At 32.0% G+C, this 21,687-nt stretch overlaps 1 protein-coding gene across 4 annotated transcripts in view; it reads right to left on the minus strand.

Annotated features, from left to right (window-relative positions):
• The window catches only part of LOC130449486 (solute carrier family 2, facilitated glucose transporter member 1-like), a 97,483-nt gene that overhangs the window by 51,002 nt on the left and 24,794 nt on the right, over window positions 1-21,687 (minus strand). The window contains exons 2-3 of one of the 4 annotated variants that reach the window (XM_056787337.1): window positions 4,789-4,808; window positions 3,584-3,661 (exon numbers count right to left, since the gene is read on the minus strand). The exons of 1 other annotated variant lie outside the window; for it this stretch is intronic. In XM_056787337.1, coding sequence (XP_056643315.1) covers window positions 3,584-3,661; window positions 4,789-4,800 — 90 coding nt within the window. In that variant the 5' untranslated portion in view covers window positions 4,801-4,808. Of the gene's footprint in view, window positions 1-1,348; window positions 1,429-3,583; window positions 3,662-4,788; window positions 4,812-21,687 lie in introns of those variants that run through there. 2 more of the 4 variants (XM_056787336.1, XM_056787339.1) reach the window with 2 other exon arrangements.

Here is a 21,687-nt window from a genome sequence, read left to right on the forward strand (position 1 = left end):
TCCTCTCAAAACTCACATATAAGTCGATGTAAGCAATCGGGGGTCAAAAGTCAAAAAAATCGATTTTTTGCATATTTTTTGCAAATAACTCGTTTCCTATGGGTTTTACGCTATTTGTATTTATTATCAATATTGTAGAGCATTAAATTCTCTATAATTTTTATTTCAAAAAATTTTTCATACGGTGAATCGTTTCTGAGATATGGGGCGGTTAGAATTCTGTTTGAAATTAACTGGTAATCCCAATCAAAATAATAATAATTTGGATGAATTTGCAGCACTTGAAGAAGAAAACTGTCCAGTTCAGCAGGAAGACAACGACGATAAAGAAGAAGAAAATTGAAATTGAAGCTCATTGTCCTTATAATTATTTTTTATTTGTTTTTTAATTTTAACATTCATAAATGTATCGAATGATATTTTTTAATACACATTAATTACATTTTTATTTCTTCCCTATTATTTTTTATTTATTTAATAATACCTACTATGAATAAGATTTGAATTATAACATGATTAAAATTTTTCTCTCTACGATTTTGAAACTACACGTGCAGGTAAGTGCTATTAAATGTATTTATATTTGACTGGAAATAAATAATTAAGCAAAAAATATTTAAATATAATGTAATTGTTGTTAAAAAAAATCTTTATTATTATATATTTAGCAATAATTTATAAACTTTATAATAGATTATTTCAAACGGGATTTTAACCACGCGCGCTCTGCCCTCTATCTCAGAAACGATTCACCGTATGAAAAATTTTTTGAAATAAAATTTATAGAGAATTTAATACTCTATAATATTGATTATTAATACAAATAGCGTAAAACCCATAGGAAACGAGTTATTTGCAAAAAATGTGCAAAAAATCGATTTTTTTACTTTTGACCCCCGATTTTTAAAGTGATTCACATTGAATTATATATGTGTTTTGAGAGGAGTTTAAGGATGCCAAATGAACAAGTTTAAACGACTTTATAGCTGGGTACCTCGATTTTTCGAAATTCTTGACTAAATCTACATAAAATGACTGGACTATAACGCCTTTCTATTATATTTCTAAGTATGAAAATTAAAACATATTTCCGCAGAAACTTAAAGAAACTACTGAAAAGTAGTAGTAGTAGTAGTAGAAAACCCAAACCAATTCTCCCATTGACAGATTAAAAAATTGTAGCAAATGAAAACTTCAAAAACAATTACGCTTATGTAAAGTTAAGTAAAGGACAATACATTATGGAAAAAGTGAAAAAATTGATAGAGAATGGTGAAAAAATAAAAATTTCGGGTACTTGCGTTAAAAAAGCAGACAAAGCAACTAAAATAACATTATTTGATCTTACCATTTCCTTGGAAGTAGATGTTAATAACTTAGTTAAATGTAAGGAATCTATACGTAATGATTAAACAAAACAATAAGACTGGAAATACATATTTGACGGAAATTGAATCAGAAAATATCGTAGATTAATTATAAAACTTTATAATTGAGGAAGTAGATTGTTTTTCTTGATAATAAGGGTGAAAGACATGATTTACTCCCAGCTATATCATATAAACAAATAATTTTACATTTAAAAATTGATATAATCAGAAAATCAAAAGTTTAAGAAAAAAATTGTTTGATTCATACCAAGTCTTTTGAATACCTGTACAAATTCTAATTTATTTTGCCTTTGAGTCTCTAGTTAGAGTTCTTCATGGGTGCCGATCTTTGTATTAACTACCCAGTAAAGAGCGAGGCTCTGGTCTTGATCTCGCAGAAAAAGCGATATTAAAACCAGCTTTTCGCAAGATTTAGACCAGCAAGACTTACGCAACATCAAGAACTAGCATGCATGCAGTTTTCTCACAAAAAAACATGTAAATTTATGGCCCTAAATGCCCAACGTTTTTAAACATTAATTTCTTTGGCAATAGAAGAAACAGTACGTATTAGGAAGGCACAGTGTACATATAGTACAGCACAGACTATGGTTCTATTACTGAGACCCATTGCTGTCCATAAACCGACTGATTTCGAAATAAGTTTATTTCATCCTAGCTCAAGAAAGTTGTTCATAAATGGACTGATTTCGAAGCAAATTTCTTTCACCCTAGCTCATTAAACTTCTCCATAATTGGACTGCCTTCGAAACAAGTTTCTTTCAGTTAAACAACCTAAAATATCTACAGATACGTCAAACTTTGTTTTGTTTGATTAAAAAGTGAATTTCACTCGAATTATATCAACCTTGTATAGATTTTTTACAATCTAAGATAGTGATTCTACTACCTAAACCTATATAAAATTCGATAAGACCTAAAAGTCGTAAATGTATGGCTATTTATTGTGCAGAGTCACTTTCCTAGATCGTGAAAAATTCTTTGCAACCAAAATCTCAATTAGATATAGAATAGAAGTTTAGTGATACGTTATCATAATGTTATCATATGTATCAGAAATACCAAACACTTGATCTTCATTATCAGTACACTTCTACGAATAAAGTATCAATTAGTGATGAAGTCCGTTCTTCATCGGTTCGAAAAACTTCTGTCTGAGTTATGGACCTCATGGTGTTATTCTGTTTCAAAAGTGTCTCAAATTTCGAAGCTGTGGTTTGTACGTTGTGGGAAAGTCCTGTTGGAACCATGGTGTTTTGGGTTTGTTGCAATCCAGTAGCAGCTGTTTTACTTGTTGACGTGTCCATTGAAATGAAAATAAGCTTTATCCGAAAACAAGATGTTGGTAAACGTTGGAAAGCGCTCAATCATCAGGTTTACGAAAATCAAGCCTCTGACCAGCATCCTGAGGCTTCAATTTTGGCACCAACTGAATGTTGCTAGGGTGCAGCTCCAAATCTTTGTATGAAATTGAGGCACGACAAGTCGAGCTCGTCACGAACAAACCAAGTTTACGTTTTCGACCGTTCTAGAAGATCTTTGTCGCCCGGATTTTGGTTTATCCAGTGTTTTAGAACTTCTCGACTCATTTTCCAATCAGTCGGGTCTTTGAAATTGGTACTAACATCAAAACATTTTATTTTTATATACGTTTCAAGTCGGCATACTTTTAACTTTTCGAAGAAGATATATAGGATCATCATTATCAAACAGCAGTTGTGTCCACTGCTTGACATAAGCCTTCCTTGATCTTTGACTTCATGCACATGATTTTACATGTCATTAGTGACAGTTAAAGTGATTCCTTAACGAATAATTTCCATCCGTCTACCCAGTGTGTAACTGGGTAGAGCTCCATCTTGTAATTAAATTTTAATCTCGTTTTAGTTAATTTCTCTAAACTAGTTATGAAGGAGCCTATACAGAAACCAACTGCTACTAATTCTAAGAATATCAAGGCAAACGTTCGCTCTCTTTGAGTTTTTTTGTATGATTTCTGCTTAGGTCTTCATAAGGTAAAAAAACGTAAACTCATTGTAAATCATTTTAATTATAAAAAGCATAATTGTGTCACAAAATTTAGTCCTTCTATGAAAATTGTTGTAAAATAGTAAACGTAAACATTTTTGAGTTATTTCAAAGAAATATAATCCAAAAATAATGAAATAAATAGTCCTTCAGAAAATACTTACCCCCTCATCTTTTGTATTCGATGAATTAGAAGAAGCATTAGAAAGATTACTTTCTTTTTTAGCTTCTAATTCCTTAGCCTGAATGCATGGAATAAAACGAAATTTAATAAATTACATATTCATAACTAATTTCATTATCGTAGACCTTTTTCACACTACCGCCGATCAAAAGTTTTTACCCACCCCACAATCCACTCAATATATTTCAAAATAATACAATAAAATATTTTGTCGATGAGTTAAAACTTGCAAGTACCAGCCGATTGATTTATTATTCTTTAATTGTAAATTATTTCTTCGGTGTTTATGATTGTAGTTTAGTCTGTGAAACGCAAATTCAGAATTGTGAGTTTTAAAATGGGTAAATCAAGAAACTATAGATTGAAAATCGTGCATTAATCGCAAAAGTAGCCGTACCATCTAATTAAAAATATCATACACTACAATGTGATAAAATATGGATCCACTGGGATCTTTGGCGATAGAGAACGTTCAGGGAGGTCTAAAAAAACCCACTAAAGATAAACGTATTGTATATCCATGAACGTGATAGACGACTACGGGCTCAGAGATGGTATCTCAGATCAATGAATCTAGTGATCTGCCTCCTTTTTGGAAGTACGTCAGTGAAGAAACCTATTTAAAGACGTAAAAATAGATTGAGGAGGTTTCAGTGGACTAAAGATCATAAAAATTGGACGCATGAAGAGTATGAGAGGCCGCTATGAAATAATGAGTCGAAATTGGAGGTTTTTGTATCTAGGAGAAGAGGTCAAAGGAATAAAAGGATGTGTCTAAAAGCTTTCGATCAGTAGAAAGAAAAATCGATGAAACTCGAGAGTTAACTAATTTTATTGAAAGAGACGTAAATTCAAGACAAGTTATTTACAAAAATTCATAAGTAACGGTCCAAATAGTAGTTGAACAAATCAGAAGAAATAACTGTGCAATTAAAAGAATTGAAAAAGAAGAGTCTTAATAAACTAAAGTATGTATGAAGAATCGTAAGACCAGCAAGAATAATTAACAAAGAGGGTAAATAAGATATATTTAAATTGAAACGTAGGAATTTTTTACATATTAAGACCGATATTACTTATAAGACACTATCTGTATAATAACTTATGAATCACCCTGTTTATATTATATGTTCCATTTGAAAATAATAAATTAGTGTATACAAAACCATTATAAAGTTTTCTTACCTCTGCTTCCATTCTTAAAGCTGCTTTAAAAAAGAAAGAATAGTAGAATTATGTGATGTACTATACCACTTAAGTCGTGTGACTGACACACAGATGGCGCTGTTATTGTCAAATCCATATGACGTTTATGAAGTACCAACTTTCAAAAGATTATGTGTAAAATTTTGTGACATTTCGATTGGTCAGAAAAAAGTAACAGCCATTTTGAAGCTACTTTTGTTATTTTTAAAACAATGGATTCAAAACAATTTCGTTTGTTAATTTATCACTGCTTCTTGATGAAAAAAAAAAATAGTGTACAAGCTCAGCAATGGCTTCAAAAGTATTATTCGGACTTTAATCTATCAAACAGAACCATTTGTTTTTGGTTTGCCGAATTTAAGCGTGGTCGTACAGACAATAATGATTGTAAACGTGCTGGTCGTCCAAATGAGGTAGTTACTCCAGAAAACATCAAAAAAGTCCTCAAATTGGTTATATCTAATCGTAAATTGAAATAGCGTGAGATAGCTGAAGCCGTAAAGATATAAGAAGGCAGAGTTTTGACAATTATGCATGAACATTTGACCATGAGAAAGCTTTTTTAAAAGTGTTTACACACAGTCGTACAAAAACAACACGTTGTTGATGATTCAAAGCAGTGTTTGGCCTTGTTTACACGTAACAAATCTGATTTTTTGCATCCATATGTGACAATGGATCTATCAGTTTACTCCAAGATCATCATCTGAGTGGATTACAGCCGGTGAACCATGTCCGAAGCGTCCAAAGGCACAATAGTCAGGTTATGGCTAAAAAGGAGAGACAATCAATATCGAATAGTACAAGGAGTTGTTGGATCGTTTGAATGCAAAAATCAAGGAAAACCACCAGGACAATGTACCGATTCACAAGTCGATGGAACGATGGTTAAATTGAACGAATTGTTTTCTAATCCACCGTATAGTCCAGATCTACCCCCAATGATTACTGATCTCAAAAAAATGCTCGCCGATGAGAAATTCAGCCCAAATTAAAGAGCAATTGCTGAAGCTGAAGCCTATCTTGAGACAAAAGACAAATCCTTCTACAAGCACAGCATCGAGAACTTAGAGAAGAGTTGGAATGATTGTATGGCTATTGCAGGAGATTACATTAATGATTTTTGGCAAAAAATGTGTTTTTCTTAGTTAGTCACACGACTTATTGAGTGATGGTTATGTATAGAAGAAAATACATTCCTCAAGGTTTAAAATGTTCAATGGTTATATAGTGTTTCAAGACTCGTTCTTATGGAAAGAATTATGCTACAAACTGATTTTTTCATTGATTGTGTTAGCCGTTTCTTAGGCATTCTTAGCAGTAAGCAAATACAATGTTGGATTTATAAACTGTTCCGTTCACGCTCGCGTTACGTTCGGGCTCGCGTTGGAAACTATTCACAAACTTTTTGACTTTCCTTTGTCGCTGGGCTGGGTTAGCCCTATTTGAACCAACCAGAAATGTCATTTCATATAACCACAAAATATTTTTTGTATTCAGACATTTCTTTTGTATGTTAGAAGTAAAATCTCATACTTATTTCATTTGTTTTAGCATTTTATACATCCGTTGTTTCTATCCTAGTTACAGTTGAATCTATTGAAATTGAAAAACTAATAAAAAATATAATTATAAAAATTAGTTAAGAGAAACAACCTGAAGGTGTCTGTGTGTATCTGTGCGCGATTTAATTCGTAGTTGACTTCCGTGAGGAGATTTCTGTTACTGAAATCAACTACCAGATAATTAGTAAGACCTTTTTATTTAAATACACGCATTTTTTAGGCTTTTTCACTATAACTATATACTAGAATCAGTTAGAGCTGTTAATAATATCATATGTCATCAGGATCAAATTGTCATTTCATTGACATAGACTTCTGAAAATTGTCGTGGCAGTCAACGTGTTAAATATATTATGTAGTTCAATATTCGTTTAAGTACGTTCCTGCCTGATATAGAATTATCTTGATTTTAATACTTGGATTGCCACTGAACGAATAAAAACAAATATTTATAATCAGATATGGCTTTATTGATTTAAATCCATTAAATTATGATTAAGGTACCTCCCAAAAATGTTATTTGAACGCATTAACTGCTTCTTCGGGTGTAGAAAAACGTTGACCTCCCGAGAATGAGATTTCTTCACTGTTCAAAAACGTTTTTGTTTGAACTGATGTGTGAGAACTCGCATTGTCGTGGTGGAAAACGATTCGTCTTCTGCGATTGCCGGTGTATCATTCAGAATTGACCGTTCTACTACCGGGAAACTAGCGACGACACACTGTGTCTTGAGATGGTGCTTCATCACCAAAAGTCGAAGCGAGTTGATCCGCAAACTGCTTATAGTTTAATCTACGTCGAAGGTCATAAAAAATCATCGTACGAAAATGTTTAATCTCATTTTTTTACCAAGATAAATGTTTCAAGTAAGTATAAACAACTCAAATAGTATTGCCATTTCTCAAAACTTGAGTGCAGAATGTTTCTCTAATGTTTAATGGCAATTTTAGGAAAAGTGCGTGCTGTTCTGTTCGTAATCGGTTAATTCTGACTAAAACTAATTGACTGATCAATTTAGATATCCTTGACTAAAAGTTCAACTCAAAAAAATTCCTTTATTAACAAGCAATAAAAATGTTCATTACTGTTAGCTAATATTAAACTAGACAGTCGTTAAATTTGTAAATCAAAATTAATATTTCTAGCGTGGGATATAATAAAATATTACTGTTGTTTCAATTATACATTATAACGGTTAATACGATAGAGATTTTTTAAAATTTCAGTTATTCGTTTCCTTTTCCTAACAACACCTGTTAAAATATCATTTTACGGGTCTTCCTCGTTTTACAACCACCACCAAAATAATAATAATAATAACGACGAAATACAGTGTTTTAGAAGAAAAGCAATTAAAATTAAGGCCGAAAACGTAAAAAAAATTATATTTCCAAAAAATTCTACATACATAATCCCAAAAAAGATCACGTGAAAATCATAAAATTTATTTATGAAACATATATGTAAATTATTTATATATAATTATAATTATAATATTTTTCATATTTTTTTATCGAAATTAGCAATATCTTTGAGAATCTGCACAAAAGAAAAAGAGTCGACATTTTTATATCTGGAAAAATACAAAAAAACTTAATCAATATATTTCAATCCCTATATTTCCATAATAATTTTTATTTACTTAGACCTCCACATGAACTGGCACTCCGCCTCTTCCAACCTAACCTAACCTAGCCTAACCTAACCTTACCTTACCTAACCTAACCTAACCTAACTTAACTTAACCTAACCTAACGTATTCTAACCTAACCTAGCCATTTTCTTATGTAAAATAGTTTTTCATCCCATCCAGACACTTTTATTATTCATACTTCGCAATTTCCGTGGTGGTGATATATAAGTACCCATTTTATATACGAAGAGTGATCAGAAAAAAAAACAAAATTTGTTAACAATAAAACGAAAAGAGTTTGTGTCTACCACTCACGTCTATATATGTTTTATGCTCAAAATTTTTAATTTCAAATCACTTTGACTTCATTATCAAAAAAAAAAACGTTTACCACGCAAATGCTCCTCAAGATCAGAAAAGAGTAATAGCTGAGTGCTAGATAAGTAGGATACGGTGTTTTCTTCAGCTACTGCGACTATTTCAATACCAGACCTATGTTTGGCTGCTTTATCCAGATGTAAGAAAACACTTTTCCAAAACTTTTCCAGCGCACAGTGGTTGGAATTACGAATCTCAACACAGTTTTGGGACTTTCTAATTCCCTACAAGTTCTTTAAAAGCAACCCAAGTATCTTTCATTATATTTGCAAATTCTGTATCATACATCAAGCTCTTAATCTGCGGCTTTATGAGTGGTGGAACTAAAACTTTTTCTTTCAAGATCCAATAAGATTTTCAGTCTAGGTCTCAAGTTGCTGAATTAGTGTCTTTTAATAATAGTTCATACAAATGATAAACCTTCCCGACTGGAATTTTTCATGAGGACTCGATAAGGACCTTATCCGGTAATTCCGCATCCTGATGAACTAATAAGGACCTGATGAGGATATAATGCAAATCAGTAATGATGTCCTAATCAGATTTACATTAAACGATCCTTATCAGGATTATCTTATATGGTACTGATAAGGATTGTCTCATAAGATCCTTATCAGGATTACCATATATGGTTCTTATTAGGATTACTTTAGTTATTCCTTGGTACTTTCTAATTAAATTTTCCTTCTGGTTTGTATGGAAGCAAGTGGTTCACGCAAACAAAAATTATTCATCAGAGAAACTTACGAGGAAGTAAATAAAAATAACCGGAATTATTTTTTAAATGCTATATATTTACAAAACAACCTTATCCCCTTCAAAATACTCTCCATTACATGTAATACATTTGACCCAGCGGTGCTTCCACTGTTCGAAACGTTGTTTGAACTCATCTTTAAAGATGACTGCAAGCTCCTGTCTCGTTCTTTTCTAGATGTCTTCAATGTTTTCAAATCGTCGTCCTTTCATGCCCCTTTTCATGAGTGGAAAGAAGAAAAAGTCGCACGGAGCCAAGTCAGGCGAGTAAGGTGCGTGGGGCAGCAGAACTATATTATTTTTAACCAAAAACTGGCTAACAGTGATAGTTGAGTGTGCAGGTGCGTTGTCTTGGTGGAAGAACCGGTCACCTGTTGGCTGTACCGAGCTTCAAGATATTCTACTGGTTTCAGACAGTTGATCAATTGTCTGTCGACGGTCTGTGCGCACAAGCTTTCGAATTCTTTCAACATTTTCTTCGATTCGGGCAATTGATGGACGTCCAGAGAAAGGCTTGTCATCAATCCATATGTCGCCATTTTTAAATCGAGAAAACCACTCATACACTTGAGTTTTCCCCATAGCATCATCTTTGTAAGCAGTTTTCAACATTAAAACAGTTTCAGCAGCGTTTTTACCTAGTAGAAAACAAAATATCACAGCGGCACGTTGTTCACTTAGATTTAAATTTTATAAAAAAATGAAGCAACAGTGAAACAGCACTAGCAAAAACGTGGCAGGTCAACGTCCCGCGCGGCACTGAACTGGCGACGAGTTGCGCTAGGCAGGTCCTAGCGGCAGAACTTAGTACTACAAAAGTTCCACCCATGGCAATGCTATTCCGGTTTCTTTTGCGAACCCCCTATCTATCTCTATCATAATTTTTTTTTAAATTCATATCACAAGAAACATTTAATAAAAACAATAAACCAAAATAAACAAATCATAAAGTGTCTTTACAAAATCATAAAACGGTAATTTTGTTAATATATCACTTGTTTCGACAAAAGTTTTCTTAATCACTACACTGTTCTTTAAAAATGCTTCGAGAGCGGAAATCTGGTCTATTTAAAGATCCGTTGCGAGTCCGTGCAAAAAAAGTTGGATCAAATTAAGAATCTTCGGTTCACACAGACCTGGAAAGACAACATCTGGAACTCCTCTTCAAGTAGGAGTTCGTTCAGAAAGTCAAGCTACGCTGCAGACAGAAAAATCTTAGACGAGAAGAATGTATAATAATGCAGAGCACGCATCGTTGAAATTTCACCTAACCTAAGTTTTGGTTGGTATTTAATGGTACTGAGCTTCAATATTATCCTTTAATTCAATATCATAATCATCCTTTGATTATTATTGGAATGTGCTGTTTTAGAATAGCATTTTATTGTTAAGTTTTACAGATGAGTCAAAGCAAGTTTTAAACAAAATCAAAAAGGCAAAATAAGAAAGTATAACTTTTGCTTTGAATCATATTGATTGATTTCTATTGTAATCATCTCATAGGAGGTTCCGATTTGATGGTTTCAAATGAGTGATTCAATAAATATTATTCTTCCAGTAAAGAGATTCCTTGTATAGACATGATCCGGAAGACCAGGATGAGAAATGAATTAATTTTCAAACAGGTCAATCTAATGTGAACCTCGTGTAGACCCCGTCAGGATAACCTGATAAGAAATAGTCTTTAATTTAGTAAGGTGAACCTGAGAGATTCGATATGACCTGGAAAGTGATCGGTAATCCTGAGAGGTTCTTTATATGATCATGATCAGGGGAAACCATTTATTTCAAATAGGGTTATACTGAATCGCTTCTAGCGTGTTCCTAGCCCTAGTAAGGTTTACCTTGTTTTAACTTGATTAGGTCATTAATATGTGTTAAGGAAATGAGGAAAAACTTTACTCTTTATGTTCCCCTCTATTGCGAGCTAAACCCGATTGATGTGATGATATGGACACAGATGAAGGGAGAAGTTTCAATGCGAAATAATTCTTTTATGTGATGTTAAACAGGCCGTACATCATTAGAGAAGAAGATATTGATAATATTACCGATGAAATGATGGATTCATGGTTACAACAGTTTATCTTCTAGTTCCGATTCTGATTGGGATTTATGAGAATCAACTCTACTTATACAGGTAAGTTTTTACATCAAATTTCTTCTGTATAAACGTATTATATACTATGGAAAGGTATTTTTTCTTGAATCATCCTTAAATTGTTATCTGAGTGTGCGTCTATTTCATAAGGTCAAAATGGTCAATCTGTTTAGTAAACGAAACGGAAAGTTACAATAGTCAATAATAAAACCTCAGCTGAAGATAAATTAGATAGGAATATTAAACAAATTGATGACGCGGTAGCTTGTCAACAATAATTGATTTTAATAGCATTGTGGTAGGTAGTTGACTGATAAAACCTAATAAAACCGAATGTAGAATGTACCATTTTAATTTGATATGATTTTACAATGCAAAAACGATGAGAAAAGCGAATAATTATGCAAAGAAAAGCAAAAAAAAATTGTCACGTGTAACCGAGCTTTTAGCACAAATTGCACGTATTGTTGAGACTACAAATGTGCAATTATTATGTAAGTAAAGTGCATGATAAAAATTTATAATTAGGAAAAAAGACGCTTTTATAGCATCGTTAAAAAACGTTGCGAACTAATGAGGCAGACAAAGGTTTCTTTTATTCATATTGTTGCTTGTTCATTTTCTTCCATAAACAGGAATCATCTATTTTCTAGACGTTTCCAACAAATGATCCAAGGTTGAATCAATTAAAGTTCAAAGCCCTAATTGAATCTGCCATCATAAGTAGATATCAAATTGGCGAACTTGATACAGAACTAGATAATTTAATGTTGGTATACATTGTAGAATTCATCTTTAAGATTCATTTTGTTCGTACAGGCACATCTCAGACAAATTGGAATTTTTTTTTGAGCAAGTGCGGTTTGAATCAAGTCTCATTTCTGATTCTTGAACTTTACGACGGATTAATCATCTGTTAATTCAACGATCACTGTGATTTTCGTCTTGTCTTGTATGCATTTGCCCTTCAGCTGTTGGCCAGGACACACATTGCTGAAAAGTAAAATGTACCCTCCACAACGTTTCTCAACTTACTGGTACGACACCCATGATACACCCAGAATAAAGGTAAACATTAACTATTCCACATACAGGGTTATGAAGAGGATAGATACGAGAATGTCTGTTTTTAGCACTTAAGAAGCCCTCGAAGGTCAACAATTCATAACCGACGATGCACTGCTCTCTAGTTGCGTCTCTCATTGAACCGGACCCGTAAAGGTCTATACTAGTTACACCCAAGTTGACCATTTTGTTATCTACACATTATTACACGTACCTCTAAATTTTCATCTTGTTAGTTTAAATTAGGTTATGTTTTTGATCAAAATTTCAACCAATTACCTCAAATTTATCCTTATCAATAGTAGTGATCCTAACATGAGAAGAATGTAATGATTAATAAGTTGGTAATACGTATTTTACTTAAGCTCCATGTAAGAAAATGGTTAACCAGAATCCAATACCAATCCAATGTTTAAGTTTCGGCCACTTTTTCTGAATATGGCCGGGCAACAAGTTGTATCACCTTTGCCACCAATAAAATTAATTGATGGTGCATCATTAGTGCATCCAACGGTAGAAGCTCATAATTGTATTCAATTAAGACCGTGGTTAAAATGTCATGGACGTCCTCAAGGTGGAAATAAGGCAGAATTAGTTTAGAGGTTAGAATTACAATTTTAACTGCATTCTTCTATAAATATTTAAAAAAAAATCTGACCACTAAAATTAATTGTGATTTTTTTAGGGCAAAGAACGCAATTCGCAACCGTGTCCCAGTAGATCCAAGTCTAGACAAAGGAAAGTGGTTGAAGCTAGAACAAGACAAGCAACGAAATCGTCAAGCAGTAAATAATAGTCCTTTGTTGAGTTTCCCAATTCTATGGCAAAAATTTCCATCAACAAGTTTGCCAAAATTAATTGATGAAGTTTCTATCTATGACTATCTGTTTTCATCTTAGATAGTAAAGAAAGAAAATTGATGACGATGAAGAAGATGAGTCAAACATTTTAGATTACAGTACAGCAAAACCTATGAAAAGAAGGAAGCTATATGCTGACAGTAACATAATTACAGATTATATTTTTGATTCCATCACGTCTCAAAATATTTATTGTTTGAAAAGTCAAATAAAAGCATCGTATCACACAAAAACTAGCTACTCTATCTATGTTATGATAAACTCTGAAAGTCTTTAATTACATGATCAATCCCTTGGAACCGACCATCACCTCGACCACAACGCTTAACCCACAAATCACATCTACTACGCTTGGAGCAAGTGTTTAAATGATTTTTCACTGTTGCTTTAATACGTTTTTGACGGTTTTGGGAAACTCACAAAAAAATACTGATTTTCTAAAAAGGATTTACTGCGTGTATCGCTACGGCATCCTCTATAACAACAATGTTTTTTTGCACCCTTTTTTATTGGTAACATCTTTTTATTTCAATAAAAATACTTCACTGTTTTTAACAGATACGCAATTTTCTTTACTTTTTTTTTATTTTAAATTGTAAAGCCAAATTCCGCCAAAACATGGCGGAATTTAAATATTTTTAACTATTTAAAGATCTATTCGATCCTACGACGAAATAGAGAAGTTTGTGAGCACATGGGTGTCCGAGTTGCTCAGTGGAAAAAAATGTGTAACTACTAATGAAAATTGTCTAGAAAATCTATAAATAACGATAATAAATAAATGTGCGTTTGTCTCTATCATATTTGAGCTGCCCTTGTACTAATTTTTTCCATTAGCAACCAACTACTTCGGCTGGAAATGTACTACAGAAAGGACTATAAGGAAATAAGTCCTCTGTCCCTGTTCAAACTATTCCATCCATTTAACAATTTCACACATTTTCATTTATTTTAAAATGCCCATCTTTATTTTAAATGAAGGTGCTCTTTAAACCGGACGTTAACACATCTCTAAGTCTGTCCAACATACTTCTTCGTCAAAATTATTACAGCTAATTTCGTTAATACAACTCTTTTCCAAATGTAGAACTTGGGATTACCCAACAATTGTTTCAATGTATTATTATATTTATGAGCCAGTTTCAAACCTACTCTGTAAAAAATACCTTCCAATTCCTTTGTGTAACGTACCACAGCAAATTCCTTCCTGTTGTTCGTTTTGATTTTGTTTACAGAATCTATTAATTGCTAAAATTGCCAACAATGAACAGGAGATTCTGTAAAATAATAACTTCCAATTTTTTCGTGGCTCCAAAAATGTTAACTAACGTTATTGACACACAAGAACAAGTGATTGAACTAACAAAAATAAATAGATCAAGGCACCGATCTGCGAGTGCGTACGTGGACCGAACCATGTAATTCTTAAACAAATTCCACAGAATTAATTGAGTTAAATCATATTAGATCGATTTAAAAATAGATTAGACTATGTTTGATAATTATGAATGAATTATATAGAAAAATTAACCAAAGACACACTCTTATACGAGGATGGTACCAAAAGTACCTGGCTCAACAAACAAAACCCAAAATTTTTGCAAAAAAATTTATTTTTCAACGTAACCTCCTTTTAGCTTCATAAACTTTTCCCAGCGATGTTCAATAAGTTCGATACACTTTTTATAATAAGAATAGAATAGAATTACTCAAAATAGACATTAACTGCAAATATCACCTCTTCATTAATGGAAAATCCTTGGAAATGGAAAGTCTGAAAGCCGAAAATAATCCGAGAGGCGAATATGATGCATGAGGTAGCAATTCAAACTTTAATTCATAAATTTTGGCCATTACAATAACGGATGTGTGAGCTGGTGCATTGTCTTATTGAAATAACACTTCCTTCTTAGCCAAATGCAGCCGTTTTTGCTTGATTACTTCGCTCAAACGTTGCTATAACCGACACCAAGATCTTGCCTGAAGATGGAACGGTCTTTGCATTCTTTGAAGCCATGTCTTCCATCTCAATCCATTGCTTTGATTGTTCTTTTGTTTCGGGTGTGAAGTAATGGACCCATAATTCATCCATGGTTATGAAACATTGCCAAACACTCGATGGAAACATCTTCACGAGGCTGGTTTTGTTTCATTGTGAGCAAACGCTGCATCTACATTCACTCAGCTTTCTCATGTCCAAATTATCAGTTAATATGCGATCTACCGCACTTTTTGAAATGCCTACTAGCTCGCACACTGTTAGTCCACGATCATTCAGTTCCACTTTGTGGAGTCGTCACCTCATTTGGTCGACCTCTGCGATGCTGGTCTTCGCAGGTTTAAGCTCTCGGCCTCGTTTAAACTCTGCTACTCAATATATTACTGTTAATAACGAAGCAACTGATTCACTAGAGTAGAATCTAGTTCGGCTTTTATATTGATTGAGCTAAGGCATTCAAGGCCTTTCAAATAAAAGTATTGTATCACATAAGGAATGTTTAGAAATTCAATGAAAACGTTCACTTTTCAAGCAACTACCGTTATGTCTAGGTCAAACCAGGTACTTCTGTGTCCGTCCTCGATTCAATAAAACTAATAAGTTAAAAATTCAACAGTTTCCAACAAAAGGAACCAAAGTATAGTCGACAAACAATTTAAAATTATAATTTTAGATAAAAAGTAAAAGTTTCCAATCAAAATAATATTATTAACATGATTGACATTGATTATTTGTTTGGAATTTATTTTTCTGCTTTGGTTTGCTTAAACGTCACGATCTCTGCCAATAACAAAACAATTAAAGTGATCCCCGAACCAAAAAAGTGAGAAAAACATAACATTTCGAAGATTTACAATAACATATTATTTCCACAATAAAAAATCAATATTTCCAAATAAAAAACTTGTGGAAGATATTGGATATACTAGGAATACCAAAGAAAAAATTATAAATACCAAAAGCGTATATAAAAGAGTAGAAAGGAAACTACAACTGAATAGACAAAAATCAGAAGGCTCTATGATGAAAAAAGGAAAAAAACTGCATAGATCTAAGAGCAGCATTCGATTCAATCCAAAGAAACAACTTGTGGAAGATATTAGACATACTAGGAATACCAAAGAAAAAATTATAAATACCAAAAGCGTATATAAAAGAGTAGAAAGGAAAGTACAACTGAATAGACAAAAATCAGAAAGCTCCATGATGAAAAAAGGAAAAAAACTGCATAGATCTAAGAGCAGCATCCGATTCAATCCAAAGAAACAACTTGTGGAAGATATTAGACATACTAGGAATACCAAAGAAAAAATTATAACTACCAAAAGCGTAAATAAAAGAGTAGAAAGGAAAGTACAACTGAATAGACAAAAATCAGAAGGCTCTATGATGAAAAAAGGAAAAAAACTGCATAGATCTAAGAGCAGCATCCGATTCAATCCAAAGAAACAACTTGTGGAAGATATTAGACATACTAGGAATACCAAAGAAAAAATTATAAATACCAAAAGCGTATATAAAAGAGTAGAAAGGAAAGTACAACTGAATAGACAAAAATCAGAAAGCTCCATGATGAAAAAAGGAAAAAAACTGCATAGATCTAAGAGCAGCATCCGATTCAATCCAAAGAAACAACTTGTGGAAGATATTAGACATACTAGGAATACCAAAGAAAAAATTATAACTACCAAAAGCGTAAATAAAAGAGTAGAAAGGAAAGTACAACTGAATAGACAAAAATCAGAAGGCTCTATGATGAAAAAAGGAAAAAAACTGCATAGATCTAAGAGCAGCATTCGATTCAATCCAAAGAAACAACTTGTGGAAGATATTAGACATACTAGGAATACCAAAGAAAAAATTATAAATACCAAAAGCGTAAATAAAAGAGTAGAAAGGAAAGTACAACTGAATAGACAAAAATCAGAATGCTCTATGATGAAAAAAGGAAAAAAACTGCATAGATCTAAGAGCAGCATTCGATTCACACCAAAGAAACAACTTGTGGAAGATTTTAGACATACTAGGAATACCAAAGAAAAAATTATAACTACCAAAAGCGTAAATAAAAGAGTAGAAAGGAAAGTACAACTGAATAGACAAAAATCAGAAAGCTCCATGATGAAAAAAGGAAAAAAACTGCATAGATCTAAGAGCAGCATCCGATTCAATCCAAAGAAACAACTTGTAGAAGATATTAGACATACTAGGAATACATTGAAAAAATTATAAATACCAAAAGCGTATATAAAAGAGTAGAAAGGAAAGTACAACTGAATAGACAAAAATCAGAAGGCTCTATGATGAAAAAAGGAAAAAAACTGCATAGATCTAAGAGCAACATTCGATTCAATCCAAAGAAACAACTTGTGGAAGATATTAGACATACTAGGAATACATTGAAAAAATTATAAATACCAAAAGCGTATATAAAAGAGTAGAAAGGAAAGTACAACTGAATAGACAAAAATCAGAAAGCTCCATGATGAAAAAAGGAAAAAAAACTGCATAGATCTAAGAGCAGCATCCGATTCAATCCAAAGAAACAACTTGTGGAAGATATTAGACATACTAGGAATACCAAAGAAAAAATTATAACTACCAAAAGCGTAAATAAAAGAGTAGAAAGGAAAGTACAACTGAATAGACAAAAATCAGAATGCTCTATGATGAAAAAAGGAAAAAAACTGCATAGATCTAAGAGCAGCATTCGATTCACACCAAAGAAACAACTTGTGGAAGATTTTAGACATACTAGGAATACCAAAGAAAAAATTATAACTACCAAAAGCGTAAATAAAAGAGTAGAAAGGAAAGTACAACTGAATAGACAAAAATCAGAAGGCTCTATGATGAAAAAAGGAAAAAAACTGCATAGATCTAAGAGCAGCATCCGATTCAATCCAAAGAAACAACTTGTGGAAGATATTAGACATACTAGGAATACCAAAGAAAAAATTATAACTACCAAAAGCGTAAATAAAAGAGTAGAAAGGAAAGTACAACTGAATAGACAAAAATCAGAAGGCTCTATGATGAAAAAAGGAAAAAAACTGCATAGATCTAAGAGCAACATTCGATTCAATCCAAAGAAACAACTTGTGGAAGATATTAGACATACTAGGAATACATTGAAAAAATTATAAATACCAAAAGCGTATATAAAAGAGTAGAAAGGAAAGTACAACTGAATAGACAAAAATCAGAAAGCTCCATGATGAAAAAAGGAAAAAAAACTGCATAGATCTAAGAGCAGCATCCGATTCAATCCAAAGAAACAACTTGTGGAAGATATTAGACATACTAGGAATACCAAAGAAAAAATTATAACTACCAAAAGCGTAAATAAAAGAGTAGAAAGGAAAGTACAACTGAATAGACAAAAATCAGAAGGCTCTATGATGAAAAAAGGAAAAAAACTGCATAGATCTAAGAGCAGCATCCGATTCAATCCAAAGAAACAACTTGTGGAAGATATTAGACATACTAGGAATACCAAAGAAAAAATTATAACTACCAAAAGCGTAAATAAAAGAGTAGAAAGGAAAGTACAACTGAATAGACAAAAATCAGAAGGCTCTATGATGAAAAAAGGAAAAAAACTGCATAGATCTAAGAGCAACATTCGATTCAATCCAAAGAAACAACTTGTGGAAGATATTAGACATACTAGGAATACCAAAGAAAAAATTATAAATACCAAAAGGGAAAAAACAAAGGGATAGTCTAAGCCTACTAATGTTTATGTAAAGAAACGGACGAGAGTAAACAAGAAATTCACAGAAAGATGGAAGCATGTAAATATAAAAACTTTCAACCGATCGTTAAAATGAACTCAACGAATCTTATCGAATGGGTCACTAAACAAACTACGTGACAACGCGCACGTATACAGTCTATTGTTGCCAATATTAAAGAATTTCCTTCCCCATAAAGGATTTTGAAATCCTATTAACCACTACTTTTTGAAATCAAAACTGTATACTCATTGTTAAAATACTTTTTATAGAAACAAATTTAGCTTTTATCAAAATTAATTAGACGCTATTTATAAGATGAATTTGTCAGTTTTGTTCTCGAATTTTTAGCAATTTCATTCCAAGTATTTTATTTATTTGGTGAAATATTTTGTTGACAAACGAAATTATTTTGATTGATTACAAAAAATTTCGTCAAAACATTGTGGCAACACTGAGATACGCTCTACTTTATATTGTGCGTTTAAAGATGTCGGACGTAATAATATGATAACTATCATGAATAAAAATCAATAAAACATACAAGGGGACATCGATAATTAATTGTGTGTAACACCAACGAAATGCTGTAAAAAAGTATTTTATTAATAATTAAAAATTTGTGCTAATAGTTGTTGTAGATAAAGATAATTGCTAGCATTTAAATGCATGTCAAATAACTTAATTTTGGTTGCAATATTTGAAAGGTAAATGTGTCCAAATAACACGTCTATAATGAGGTAAACGATAAGTTTAAGGTACTTGATGAAATCATTAACGTATTAAAACTATATAGAGTCGTAAAATATTTACAAAATGGTTATAGGACAGTCATAATATTTATGAAAAAGTGGCAAAGAGAACGTGAAAAGGGGGTTATATATCTTTCAATTCAGTGGATTTATATTATTAATGAGTTGGGAAGATAGATTTTTATTCAAGATAAATAGTACTATATTGATTTATGTAGAGACAACAAAGAAAAGTACCTAATATTGATCTCATTTTTGTTATATAAGGGGTAGGAAAGTCTTTAGAGGTAATTTTACATGAGCTTGTGTCTTTAGATGTAATTTTACATGACCTTGTGTCTTTAAATGTAATTTTACATGAGCTTGTGTCTTCTTCATAAAACAAGAGGTAAGAAACGTTTTAGAAGTGATTTTATAGAGGTATTGGTCTCATTTTTGTGAAATAAAAGGTAGGAAAGTTTTTAGAGGTAAATTTATACTGGTATTGATCTCATTTTTCTGAAATAAGGGGTAGGAAAGTCTTTAGAGGTAATTTTACATGAACCTGTGTCTTCTTCATAAAATAAGAGGTAAGAAGCGTTTTAGAAGTGACTTTATAGTGGTCTTAGTCTCATTTTTGTGGAATAAGAGGTAGGAAAATTTTTAGAGGTAAATTTATACTGGTATTGATCTCATTTTTCCGAAATAAGGAGTACGAAAGTCTTTACAGGTAATTTTACATGAACTTGTGTCTTTAGAGGTAATTTTACATGAACTTGTGTCTTCTTCATCATTTAAGAGGTGAGAAACGTTTTAGAAGATACTTTATAGTGGTCTTAGTCTCATTTTTGTGGAATAAGAGGTAGGAAAATTTTTAGAGGTAAATTTATACTGGTATTGATCTCATTTTTCCGAAATAAGGAGTACGAAAGTCTTTACAGGTAATTTTACATGAACTTGTGTCTTTAGAGGTAATTTTACATGAACTTGTGTCTTCTTCATCATTTAAGAGGTGAGAAACGTTTTAGAAGATACTTTATAGTGGTCTTAGTCTCATTTTTGTGGAATAAGAGGTAGGAAAATTTTTAGAGGTAAGTTTATACTGGTATTGATCTCATTTTTCTGAAATAAGGGGTAGGAAAGTCTTTAGAGGTAATTTTACATGAACTTGTGCCTTCTTTATAAAATAAGAGGTAAGAAAAGTTTTAGAAGTGATTTTATAGTGGTATTAGTTTCATTTTCATAAAATAAGAGCTAGGAAACATTTTAGAAGTAAATTTATGGTACTATTAGTCTCATTTTTGTAAAATAAGAGGTAGGAAAGATTTTACAGGTAAGTTCATATAGGTATTGGTCTCATTTTGGTGAAATAAGAGGTAGGAAAGTTTTTAGAGGTAAATTTATTGTAGTTTTGATCTCATTTTTGTAGAATAAGAGATAGAAAGGTTTTTAGAGGGAACTTAGTATTGGACTTTTTTCATAAGATGAAAGGTAAAAAACATTTTATAAGTAACTTCATAATAGTATTAGTCTCATTTTTGTAGAATAAAAGGACGAAACTTTTTGAGGAAAGTTTATATTGGTACTGGTCTCATTTTTGTGAAATAGAAGGTAGGAAAATTTTCAGAAATAACTTAATATGAGTTGGTGTTGGTAGAATAACAAATGGAAAATATTTCAAAAGTAACTCTATATTATTATTGGTCTCTTTTTATAAAATTAGAGGTAGGAAAGATTTTAGAGGTAACTTTATAATAATATTAGTTTCTTTTTTGTGAAATAAGATGTAGGAAACATTTAAAAGGTAACTTTATAGTAGTATTGACCTCATTTTTGTAAAATAAGAGACAGGGAACATTTTAAAAATAATTTTATAGTGTTATTAGTCTCATTTTTGTGACAAAATATGAAGAAAACATTCAAGAAGTAAGAAAAAGTGTGAAAATGAAGTTATGGCAATATCATAAAGTCTATACAAACGACAAGAAAATAGAATCAAATTAAAATTAGGAGGAACAACAGAAAAAATAAACTGAATATGAGGTTTCTTTG

This window comes from Diorhabda sublineata, chromosome 10, assembly GCF_026230105.1.
Source record: "Diorhabda sublineata isolate icDioSubl1.1 chromosome 10, icDioSubl1.1, whole genome shotgun sequence".
Classification (NCBI taxonomy): domain Eukaryota; kingdom Metazoa; phylum Arthropoda; class Insecta; order Coleoptera; family Chrysomelidae; genus Diorhabda; species Diorhabda sublineata.